General features: G+C 44.7%; 1 protein-coding gene across 5 annotated transcripts in view; it reads left to right on the top strand.

Moving 5' to 3' along the window:
- The window catches only part of APC (APC regulator of WNT signaling pathway), a 125,532-nt gene that overhangs the window by 73,653 nt on the left and 38,934 nt on the right, over window positions 1-12,945 (top strand). For all 5 annotated transcript variants that reach the window (XM_044275940.1, XM_044275941.1, XM_044275937.1 and 2 more), the window contains one exon: window positions 7,270-7,354. In XM_044275940.1, coding sequence (XP_044131875.1) covers window positions 7,270-7,354 — 85 coding nt within the window. The remainder of the gene's footprint in view (window positions 1-7,269; window positions 7,355-12,945) is intronic.

The following is a 12,945-nucleotide window of genomic DNA, read 5'->3' as shown; positions in this document are numbered from 1 at the left end:
GAATGTGTGCTTGACCCAGTAGAAATGAATAAGTCGGTGTGTTATCCTCAAAAATGCAGATGGCACACAGATGAAAAAATACAGTCCTGTGCATGAAGCCCATTATAAACTGAATGAGGGTGCCTTCACACCCGGCAGATTTTGCTGCAGAAAATTCCACGACTGAAAATTGGTTCCATTCAGTTTGAAAGCAGCAGCAAGCACATAGATTTCTGCAAGCCACATTCCAGCTGATCGTCTGGGGTTCTGGAAGTAGGACCCCGCCGGCCACACTCATATTGATGACTTATCCTGAGGTCAGGCCACCAACATGAAAATCCCAGAGAACTCCTTTTAAAATCTCCTCCATATTACTGGTACTGGTAAACGCTGCAGATTTGCCGCACACTGGCTTACAGCTTTTCTGTCCCATGTGGACATCACCTAAAAGTCTGCATTATAGATCACTTCTGCTGCAGGGTTATTACACAGCATGGAGATGAGATTGGTTTCACTGAATCCTGACCCATTCATTTCAGTGGGTCTGTGCACATGAGCGTAGCTTTTCACGCATCATCTCTGCGTCCATGAAAAATCGCAGCATGTTCTATATTGTGCGTTTTTCACGCAGCTCTGGCTCCATAGAAGTGAATAGGTGTGAGAAACGGAAGAACTCCGGGTGCAATGCTTTTTTTTTCACTGATCATTGCTGAGAGATGTTGAGTGTTATTGTTCAGTTTTACTTCACGTGCGTGAAAAAAGCATCAAAAACTGCACCTTCACGGGAAAAACTGAAACGCTGAGAGCAATAACGGACAAAACGGAGGCTTCCGTCCATCAATGCAGGAAGCGGCAGGCAGCTTGCGGCCAAAACAGCCAACCGGATTTGTCAGTGCAAGTGTGACAACAAGCGGAAAACATGCATTTACAACCATCATTTTTTTCCCCCTGAACGTATCGCTTGTGTCACACAGGCCTTATACTGCATCCTAAATGTTTTTTTTTTTTTTTTCTTAAAGGGAGCCTGTCACCAGCATTTTGCGCATAGAGCTGGGGACATGGGCTGCTAGATGTCCGCTAGCACATCTGCAGTCCCCAGTCCCCAGAGCTCTCTGCGCTTTTATTGTGTTAAAAAACAGTTTTGATTGATATGCAAATGACCTGATATGAGTCCTGTAGCCAGAGAGGAGTCCAGCGGAAAGGAGCCCAGCACCGCTCTGCGTCCTCCGAATCTCCTCCTTGCTGGCTGACGTCACAGAGCTGGAGCGCCGAAATCTCGCGATGCGCGAGCTAGCGCATGCGCAGTGTCGGCATCATGTTCATTCCCTGTACTTGCATCCGCACAGGGAACGAACTACGCATGCGCTAGCTCGCGCATCGCGAGATTTCGGCGCTCCAGCTCTGTGACGTCAGCCAGCAAGGAGGAGATTCGGAGGACGCGGGGCGGTGCTGGGCTCCTTTCCGCTTGACTCATCTCCGGCTACAGGACTCATATCAGGTCATTTGCATATGGATCAAAACTGTTTTTTAACACAATAAAAGCGCAGAGAGCTCTGGGGACTGGGGACTGCAGATGTGCTAGCGGCCATCTAGCAGCCCATGTCCCCAGCTCTATGCGCAAAATCCTGGTGACAGGTTTCCTTTAAACTTGCTTTCTATGTGCTCCTTCTTGGGGGTAACAGACTACAGTTCTCATCTATTTCTGACATCTATTTCAGTCCATTGTTCTTTCCCAGTTTTCCCCTGACTTTGTAGACCGAGGTAGCAATAACACCTGTACAAGCGTCACAGATGCCTCTTCAGGACATTTTACGCTCTGACAAAAGTCTAAGGCGTACCGATATGCCTTAGACATTGCCCTGCCCTTCTTCAGCGCAGGGTGCACTGTGAGCTATGCTGCCGGTGTCTGAAATTACCAATAACAAAGCTCCGTACAGCAAGGGGCTTTGTTATTGGTTGATTTGGCTCGGCTGGCGGAACCTCTAAGGAGGGGGGCTAGCTCCCAGGTTGGCGCTGTACTCAGGAGTAAGGGGGGTAGTGTGCTGTGCCCGAGGACACCAGAGAACATGGTGGCAGTGGAGCTGAAGTTTGGTGGAAAACTACATCCAGTGCAGAACAAGGTGACAGCGCAGGGTGTAATGTATGTAGTGCGGTGTATGATCATCACACACGTCCAGATGTATGTCTGTAGTGCAGTGTATAGTGAATGCACAGCAGGCTATTATAGACAAGTGGTAAAGTACAGGGAGGATCCGCCATATTGGACTTGAGTTTATCATTTGGCTACCATTCCCTCATAGTATGTAGATTAGTAATGGTTCACCTCTTAGGGCACATGCACACCACAGCTATTTATTTCTGTTGTTCCGCTCTGTTAGATAAGCAGAGCAACAAAAATAACAGAAGTGCTGGATCGGGCACATGTCTTACATTTAACGGACACAAAAAATTGTTAACGGATGCCTCATTCAGATGCCATACTGTAGCATCTGTCACCATAGAGTTCCATTGTAAAAAAATATATACTTTTTTGCAGGACTCTGCAGGATCGGAACCTGTAGTGTACCACGTTTTTCCATCCTGCAAAGTGCAGCGAAAACATGTTTTTTGGTACTTTTTGTTTGTTTTAGGCCTCATGCACACGGCCGTTGTTTTGGTCCGCATCCGAGCCGCACTTTTTGCGGTTTGGATGCAGACCTATTCACTTCAATGGGGCCGCAAAAGATGCGGACAGCACTCCCTGTGCTCTCCGCATCCGTTGCTCTGTTCCGTGGTCCGCAAAAAAAATCTATAACCTGTCCTAGAATAGGCAGTTAAATTAATGGCTGTCCGTGCCGTTCCGCAAATTGCGGAACACACTCGGACGCCATCCGTGTTTTGCAGACCGCAAAACACACAACGTTCGTGTGCACATAGCCTTATACAATGGTACTTTATACTGACGGATGCCACGGTATGGCATCTGCCTGAGGCATCCTCTAACGTACACGTTTTTTTTTTTTGTGTCCATTAAATCTGTGATAAAAATGTGATGTGGACCCAGCCTAACTGACAGGAACAGCGCTGAACAGACCCCATTGACTATGATGGAGTCTGTTAGGGGTCCTGTCTTTTTAGCAGACAAAAGTCCTGTATACAAGACTTTTTTGTCCAGTCTTTTTGACCAAGTCTGCAAAAGAGACTCCAGATGGTGTGAGCAACTGTAGGCTACATATTATGTATCTGAATTACTGCAACTTTCATACTCCTTCTCGGGTAAGTCAGCGTTTTTCTTTCCAGGATGTGGTACGGAGCGAGACGGATCTGTTCTGACACAATGTAAGTCAGTGGGGACGGATCCGTTTTCTCTGGCACAGTAGAAAACTGATCCGTCCCCCATTGACTTTCAATGGTGTTCAAGACGGATCCGTCATGGCTATAGAAGACCTAATAAAACCGGATCTGTTCATGACAGATGCATGCGGTTGTATTATTGTAACGGAAGTGTTTTTGTAGATCCATGACGGATCCGCAAAAAAAACGCTAATGTGAAAGTAGCCTGATAATACTCCTCAAAAATGGTCAGAGGACAATTTTTATTCTTCTGGAAAAAATGTAATTCGACCTCTGTAGGAATCCTGTCTTATTTAGCAGATACAGATGAGCACAAGTAAAGTGCAGTTGCTGCTGTGTTATCCGGTCCTCAGATATCGGAAGTGTAGCAGCTGCCTGGACACAAGCGCTTGTACAGTCAGGTAATCGGAGGTCTGCAATATGCACAGCCGCTTTATAGATGGCCTGTAAAAATGGAGATACTGTTGATTTGTGTGCTACAACCAATACCGGTAATTATTGGACATCTAGTTGGAAACATCTATTTGCTATATTTTGCCCTGTTGAAAAATAGTCTGCAAGATTTGCGAGATGCATTTGAGATTGTGCCAAGTTGTGAGACACGTCGGGCATACCACTGTGCTGTTATTGACCTGGTTACCATGAGCAGGAATAGTGAATTTGAACATTGGCCCATATAGATGTTCAGTATGTGCCCTCATTCATTGGGATGTAGCGCCCCCTAGTGAACAAGAAGCCTCATTTACTCTCAGATCACAAATAAGGATCTCTTTAGATCAGAAAGTTTTAGAACCTTTAACATCAACACAAATCATTGTAGTTTTATTACCTTAGGTACCTCCCAGATCCCAAGCTGCCCCCACCACAGACATCAGCATCACCCATACCGTGGCCATATGGGGGGAACATGACTCTGCTAGTGACATAAATTGCTTATTTTTTATTATTTAAGCTGTAAAAAATGCAGCAGAACATTTCTGCCATACTTGTAGTGATGCTGGAGGAACAGGGCAGGATTGTCTCCTGTAGCCTAATTCCATGCTTCCTGACTAGTAACCAAAATCATTTTGACAACTGCTGGTATCAAATGTCTGGCAGTATAATGGCGGTACAGATTAGCCGCTGTGTGCCAGTCTGCAGCTGTGCCGTGCTCATTTCTGTGAGAACGCACATAGAAAGGATTTCAGTCCTGGTCTGGATGATCGGAACCAAGGCTAAGTATTTAAAAAGACCGGAAACTGGGAATTTTACCCTGTAGTCGTCCTCTGGTGTAAAATTGTGACAGATTAGAATTAGACATTTTATAGTTAAAGGGAACATGGAGTGTAATGTGGCGGCAGCATGTCACAGTAGAAGAGGAGTATATGTTTCACTTTTCCATTATGTATTTAAAATATATGTATGTATTTTATTTTTTGTGGGAAAAGAATCCTGCACACGACCGTGGTTTTGGTCAGCACCCAATCCTAATTTTTTGCAGATTAAATGCGGACCCATTCATTTCAATTACTTCCATTCTGCGGCCCCGCAAATTTTTTTTTATATGTCCTATTTTGGTCCGTTTTGCAGACAAGAATAGGCAGCTCTAACAGAGGGCAGAACATAGCGATCCACAAACGGACATGCCCGGCATCTGTGTTTTGCGGATCCGCAATTTGCGTGCATGAGGCCTAACTCTTGTATTTTACTCTTTTTATCCTTGCTCTTTGTCATATAGGGAAGACTGTCAATCACCGATCAGACCACCCATAGACTAAGCATAGGGATTTAACGAGTAGAAATCAAGTTATGCTGAATCTTTACGATCTATCCATCTATAAGCTACTTCAACATATTTCAATCAAATGTTTATGGCCACTTTTTGGGTTAGGCCACTTTCACATAATCAGTGTTTGATCAGTGATTTTCATCAGTAATTGTGAACCATAACCAGTTGCAGGTCAACAAAACAGAACAGGTGCAGATCTTTACATTCTACCTTATCTCTGTGGAGGCTTCACTCCTGGTTTTGACTCCTAATCACTGATTGAGATCACTGACCAAACACTGATTGTTTGAAAGCTTCCTTAAAAGGATTCTCCGGGAATTAAGGAAATGAAAATATTACTTTATTATAAATATATTCTCAAATACCTTTTATTATTTATAATGGCTCGTTTTGTCTGGGGAGATATCATCAGGGGAAACAAAATGGCCGCTGTCCCATTAGTTCACACAAAACCTGTCCTGATCACACATGAGGACAAGTTACTTCACAACACTGAGGTAAAGAGCTGCCTCCTCCTCCTTCTTCTCTTCTACTTGTCAGGGATTATGATCCTGAATATAGATGATAAGAACTTTAGCTGAATCTCTGGGGGAATTTAGTTTATGAGGAGACATGAAGTACAGAGAGGACGGACAGGACAGGCTGTGGTAATGTGTTGCTGTGGTAATGGAGACTGTAAACAAGTGCTGCTGCTCATCAGCCACATCTCACTCTTCTCTCATGTCTCCTCATCATCTCCATTCCACAGAGATTCACCTGTATTCAGGACCATGATTCCTGACAATCAGAACAGAGAGGAGGATGAGGCAGTACTATGGCTGATTGTGGTGAAGTAACTTGTCCTCCTGTGTGATTAGGACAGGATTTGTGTGTACCGATAGGATGGTGGCCATTATTTCTCCTAATGATTGCTCCCTAGACAAAACAAGCCATTCTAAGTAATGAAAGGAATTTGTGATTATATTTATAATAAAATAATATTTAAGTATTTAAATTTTTTTAATACCTGGAGAACCCTTTAAGGCTGTACTAGGCTAGTTGCACAATCTGCTAGGGAACAGCCTGCCAGACCTCTGCGCACTCCGGCACTGCCAGAGGTTTGTAAGGCTCCATCTGGTCTCATTCACTATAATGGGAACTGGCGGAGATCAGGCTGCATTCCAGCAAATATGTCAAGAATAGGCTGCGTGCATATTTGCTGAATGTGGCCGGATCTATTATGGTGAATGGGACCGGACGGCGCCTTACAAACCTCCAGCAATGCCGGGGTGCACAGAGGTTTGGCAGCCTGTTCCCTGCTGGAACAGCCTACCGGATCTCTAATGCTAGTGTGCTACTAGCCTTAGACAGCCAAATCAGGCAGGCGGTAGGAAGCGCTCCTTCCTGGAAATTGCCTGCCCGCTAGCAGAAGAGACAGCAACTATTACATGTGGCGATCTCCTCCACAGCTTGGGGAGGAGCGATCATTATGTCATTGCTCATCCCAATGCTATCCAGTTGTTTGCCGGCATCAGAATGTGATAACACAGCACAATCTGCCGCCGGCAAAAGATGATTTTTAAAAGTCTGGATTGCCCAATGAACGAGCAGTAATCGGCGGCAGATCATCGCTAATGATGAATTGGCCGGCAAAACTGCAGGTTATCGGTGCTCGTACACCATCAATTGCTGTGGCAAATAGCATGCATTTATTGTGAAGGGGGAGAAGGGAGTAAGTGCTGCCAGATATCTCCAGAGGCGGCTTATCTACCCTGAGTTCAATAGGATCAGGGGCAAAAATTCAGCATCCTTCATCTATCTCCCCTCCAACGTCACCTGGCGGAGAATCAGGGGGTCTCCATACAAATAGGATAGTTGGCCAGTCATGCCAAAATCTATAGATTTGTTATACATATGTATATGGGGGCCTTTACATTTAGGAATCTCTGCTTCAGTATTGATTCAAATTCTCATTACATCAAGCTTTCATTCAGCCTGAAATATGCCTTACCGATCAGTGCGGAGGTGAAACGACGCGAGTGGCTTTGTGCCAGTGCTTCAATATCGTCTATTAGTGTGCAGGAGCAGCCTGAGTGATCTCCAGTTTCAGTGCTGTGCTGCAGTGCTGCGTGCACCCTGGCCGGTCATGGAGCAATGAGTGCATTGGGCCGGTTATCAGGCTGCTGATTGTGCTGCGCTCTCTGTTACAGGAGGTTCTCAAACAGCTGCAAGGAAGCATTGAGGATGAAGCCATGACCACGACCGGTCAGATTGATCTCCTGGAACGCCTAAAAGGTAATGCCTCAATGTTTATTGCTGCCATGTGAAAAGAATACACTGTGATCTCTGAGCACCCATCATCTGCACAGCACGGACTGGAAATGGTCTGATCTGTCCTCGCTGCGGACGGAAAACGCCAAACAGGCCGTTCCAAGTGCGGCTGCGTCAGTCAGGGCAGAGGGAGCAAGTAGATCATTGAGTTGTTAATTTTGCCCTTCTTATTTAGGAAATATAACATTAAATCCATATACAGTCTTGGCCTGTACGTTCTTCAGTAGAGCGGTTTGAGACCTGAGTGTATGTGTTGGGGACAAGCATAACTGGCAGCAAATTAAAGCAAGTTCTCCATTGGCTAAGCAGCAGTAAGGTCTTGAAGTGGAGAGGATTTCATCTGCAGATTGTCATCTCCTTTCAATTTTCTTTAACCCTTAGAGGACAAGGCGATTTTATGTTTTTATAAAATTGCCAGCAGCTCTACCCAATCAAATAACCATGGGTCGGTGCACAACCTGTACGGCACACCCACCGTTTACTGGGTTAAAAATCGGTAGAAGCACTTATTTGGGTGGCACTCAAATATCTGATAATTGTCTGGTAAATCAGGCCACTCATGAAGATACATGTGGTTCCGAAACGAGTCTGTTATTTTGTGTGCAGTAAATAGAGTTTGATCGCGATCCTTACCACTACTCCAATACTATGAAGGCTTGTTTATTTCTACACCGGCCTTTGGAGTGAACAGAAGCCACTACCTGAGCACTAAAGCGTGACCACATGCGACGCCACGTACAGAGTCAGCCATACAAGCAGGTATCGGGCAATAGGAGACCACAACAGGCTCCAATGAAATCAGCCTGCATCTGAATATTTGACCTCTGCGGGATACAGTCAGCGGATCCATCTACTTACCGGCGTGATTCTCACACAGCTATCCACAGGATTGGTAACGTACCAGTACATGACTGTATAGCTTGTTGTTACTGTGTGTCATCGCACTGAATCAGCCATTTACACCGTACAGGACCGGCTTCCAATTATATGATCGGTTATTTATCCCCATGACTATACTGATGATCCGTGTGTAACCATACTCAAGGAATACAGTTGTCATTTATTACACCGTACCTTATGAGCCTGGCGCAGTGTCGTTCGCTTTACTTTGAGCCATCAGAAGATTAACACTATACCTATTTGATTGCTAATATCACAATCGACACCGTACAGGTCTCAAATTAATCATTTGGCAACAACCTAGTATCTAAAAACACTATAAAGGTACCACTAATATCAGATTTGATAAGAACCATATGTGGATAGACAACACACCAATCGCTGGATTTTTGGACTATTATTTTTATTTTTAAAATTTTTACCTTTTATTAATTGCATTTCATTTGCAATCTGTGCATTTTTTTTAATTAACATCAATGTTTTAAAGTTTAAAGGGAACCTGTCACCAGGATTTTGTGTATAGAGCTGAGGACATGGGCTGCTATATGTCAGCTAGCACATCCGCAATACCCAGTCCCCATAGCTCTGTGTGCTTTTATTGTGTTAAAAAAACTATTTGATTCATATGCAAATTAACCTGAGATGAGTCCTGTCCCTTGACTCATCTCACATACAGGACTCATCTCAGGTTAATTTGCATATGTATCAAATAGTTTTTTTTTTACACAATAAAAGCACACAGAGCTATGAGGACAGGATATTGCGGATGTGCTAGTGGCCATCTAGCAACCCATGTCCTCAGCTCTATACACAAAATCCTGGCGACAGGTTCCCTTTAAGTTCATGATTGACTATTTGTGATTTTTTTTTTTTTTTTTTTTTTTTTCTATACTGCTTTAAAACTATACTGATTTACCAGACAATTACCAGATATTTGAGTGCCACCCAAATAAGTGCTTCTACTGATTTTTGTTTTTGCGTTTTTGTTTTTCAATCCCTGCCTTCCAAGAGCCATAACTTCATTGTTCCGCTCACGTAGCCATATGACGGCTTGTCTTTTTCTGGGACAAGTTGTACTGTCTGATGGCACCATTTAATATGGCATATGATGTAATGTGGAGCGGGAATTTTTTTTTCCAAATAATTCCGCCACAGTTTTTTGGGTTTTGTTTATACATTGTTCCCTATGTGGTAAAATTGATCTGTTCCCTTCATTCTCTGAGTGAGTACTATTACAGCGATACCACATTTGTATAGTTTTTCTCGTGTTTTAATACTGAAAAAAATATAAAAAACTTTCTATTGCCGTATTTAGACCCCCATTACTTTTTAAGTCTACTTTCACACTGGCGTTTTGGCTTTCCGTTTGTGAGATCCGTTCAGGGCTCTCACAAGTGGTCCAAAACGGATCAGTTTCGCCCTAATGCATTCTGAATGGAAAAGGATCCGCTCAGAATACATCAGTTTGCCTCCGTTCCGTCTCCATTACGCTCTAGAGGCGGACACCAAAACGCGTCTTGCAAACGGAATCCATTCTGACACACAATGTAAGTCAATTGGGACGGATCCGTTTTCACTGACACAATATAGCACAATAGAGAACGGATCCGTCCCCCTTTGACTTTCAATGGTGTTCAAGACAACCGTTTGGCTATGTTACAGATAATACAAACTGATCTGTTCTGAACGGATGCATGCGGTTGTATTATCTGAACGGAAGCGTTTGTGCAGATCCATGACGGATCGGCACCAAACGCGAGTGTGAAAGTAGCCTTAACTTTATGTGTACAGAGCTGTGAGGGCTCATTTTCTGCGGGGAGATCTTTACTTTTCATTGATGCCATTTTAGGTTGTGTTAGACTTTTTGTAGTGCCGAAAAAAAATTGTGAATTGGGCATTTTTAATATATATAACCCCCCCTGTTATACAATTCATTATATGGGATAAATATTTTTATATTTTATTAGTATGGGCGTTTTCAGATGCAGCGATGCCTATGTTTATTTTATTTATTTTGGTTAAAGGGTGGTGATTAGAACTAATAAATATATATATACATACACATACATGCTCTTATGCAGCTGGGTTAGGGTCCCAAATCTGCCCATAACCCATTAATCCCCACACAGTATAGTAAATAAAAATGTAAAGGCTATGTACACCTTTTGGCAGCAATTTTTTTTATAATTGCATTTTGCTCATTTTGGGCTAAAAATTATTTTTTCTATTGGTCTTTATTAAAAATATTGAGCTGTTCTGTCACAATGGGTTAACTGTTTGTCTAGATGTATGAATGGCACTTTTCACTTTGTGCTTTCATCTAATAAACCTTATCTCTAAATTACTAAAAGGTAACTTAAGTCACACTTATTTAGGCCACATTCTTATCAGTAAAATTGAAAAAAATATTTTTAGCGGCAAATAAGTGCAATGCAATAATAAATAATAAAAATTGCCCCCAAAGGTGTACATAGTCTAGAGGACCTTTCATGGGGTACCCCCCACTGATGCTGACACCCTGGTTGTTTTTTCAAAATACCACTCATACCCCCCCCCCCTCCCCGCTGTGCCCCCCTGCAGTTTTACCGCTAAGTATGTTAATCCTGAGCATTTGTACAGGGAGGAGGAGACGCCAGGGTTTCTCAATGGCGTCTCCTTCTCCCTGGCTGTGCCGCGATCCAATCCCAGCGGAGAGCGTCACAGCCAGGGGAGAGAAAAACGTCTCGCCTTCTCCCTGGCTGTGACACATTCCGTTGTGATTGGATCGCGGCACAGCCAGGGAGGAGACAGCACATTGAGAAACCCTGGCGTCTCCTCCTCCCTGTACCGATGCTCAGAATTAACATACTGAGCGGTAAAACTACAGGGGGGCACAGCGGGGCGTAGGAGTGGTATTAAAAAAAACAACTAGGGTGTCGGCATCAGTGGGGGGTACCCCACAAAGAAAAGGTATTTAACCACCTCCGGACCGCCTAACGCAGATGTGCGTTCCGGAGGTGGCAGCCCTGCGCACAGTCATGCATATATGCGTCATCTCGCGAGACGCAAGATTTCCTGTGAACCCGCGCACACAGGCGCGCGCGCTCACAGGAACGGAAGGTAAGCGAGTGGATCTCCAGCCTGCCAGCGGCGATCGTTCGCTGGCAGGCTGGAGATCTGATTTTTTTAACCCCTAACAGGTATATTAGACGCTGTTTTGATAACAGTGTCTAATATACCTGATACCTGGTCCTCTGGTGGTCCCTTTTGTTAGGATCGACCACCAGAGGACTCAGGTAGCTCAGTACAGTCGCACCAAACACCACACTACACTACACCCCCCCCCCCCCCGTCACTTATTAACCCCTGATCACCCATGATCACCCCATATAAACTCCCTGATCACCCCCCTGTCATTGATCACCCCCCTGTCAGGCTCCGTTCAGACGTCCGTATGATTTTTACGGATCCACTGATACATGGATCGGATCCGCAAAACACATGCGGACCTCTGAATGGAGCCTTACAGGGGGGTGATCAATGACAAGGGGGTGATCACGCATATAGACTTCCTGATCACTTCCCTGTCATTGATCACCCCCCTGTAAGGCTCCATTCAGACATCCGCATGATTTTTACGGATCCACTGATACATGGATCGGATCCGCAAAACGCATACGGACGTCTGAATGGAGCCTTACAGGGGGGTGATCAATGACAAGTGGGTGATCACGCATATAGACTTCCTGATCACTTCCCTGTCATTGATCACCCCTCTGTCATTGATCACCCCCCTGTAAGGCTCCATTCAGACATCCGCATGATTTTTACGGATCCACTGATACATGAATCGGATCCGCAAAACACATACGGACGTCTGAATGGAGCCTTACAGGGGGGTGATCAATGACAGGCGGGTGATCACCCATATAGATTCCCTGATCACCCCCTGCATTGATCACCCCTCTGTCATTGATCACCCCCCTGTAAGGCTCCATTCAGACGTCCGCATGATTTTTACGGATCCACTGATACATGGATCGGATCCGCAAAACACATGCGGACGTCTAAATGGAGCCTTACAGGGGGTTGATCAATGACAGGGGGTTGATCACCCCATATAGACTCCCTGATCACCCCCCTGTCATTGATCACCCCCCTGTAAGGCTCCATTCAGACGTCCGCATGTGTTTTGCGGATCCGATCCATGTATCCGTGGATCCGTAAAAAAATCATACGGACGTCTGAATGGAGCCTTACAGGGGGGTGATCAGGGAGTCTATATGGGTGATCACCCCTCTGTCATTGATCACCCCCCCCCCCTGTAAGGCTCCATTCAGACGTCCGCATGTGTTTTGCGGATCCGATCCATGTATCCATGGATCCGTAAAAATCATACGGACGTCTGAATGGAGCCTTACCAGGGGGGTGATCAGTGACAGGGGGGTAATCAGGGAGTCTATATGGGTGATCACCCCCCTGTCATTGATCACCCCCCTGTCATTGATCACTCCCCCTGTAAGGCTCCATTCAGACATTTTTTTGGCCCAAGTTAGCGGAAATTTTTTGTTTGTTTTTGTTTTGTTTTTCTTACAAAGTCTCATATTCCACTAACTTGTGTCAAAAAATAAAATCTCACATGAACTCACCATACCCCTCACGGAATCCAAATGCGT

This window comes from Bufo gargarizans, chromosome 1 (assembly GCF_014858855.1).
Source record: "Bufo gargarizans isolate SCDJY-AF-19 chromosome 1, ASM1485885v1, whole genome shotgun sequence".
Taxonomy (NCBI): Eukaryota; Metazoa; Chordata; class Amphibia; order Anura; family Bufonidae; genus Bufo; species Bufo gargarizans.
Note: the sequence above shows the minus strand (reverse complement) of the source record. Positions and strands in the feature narration are given on the sequence as shown.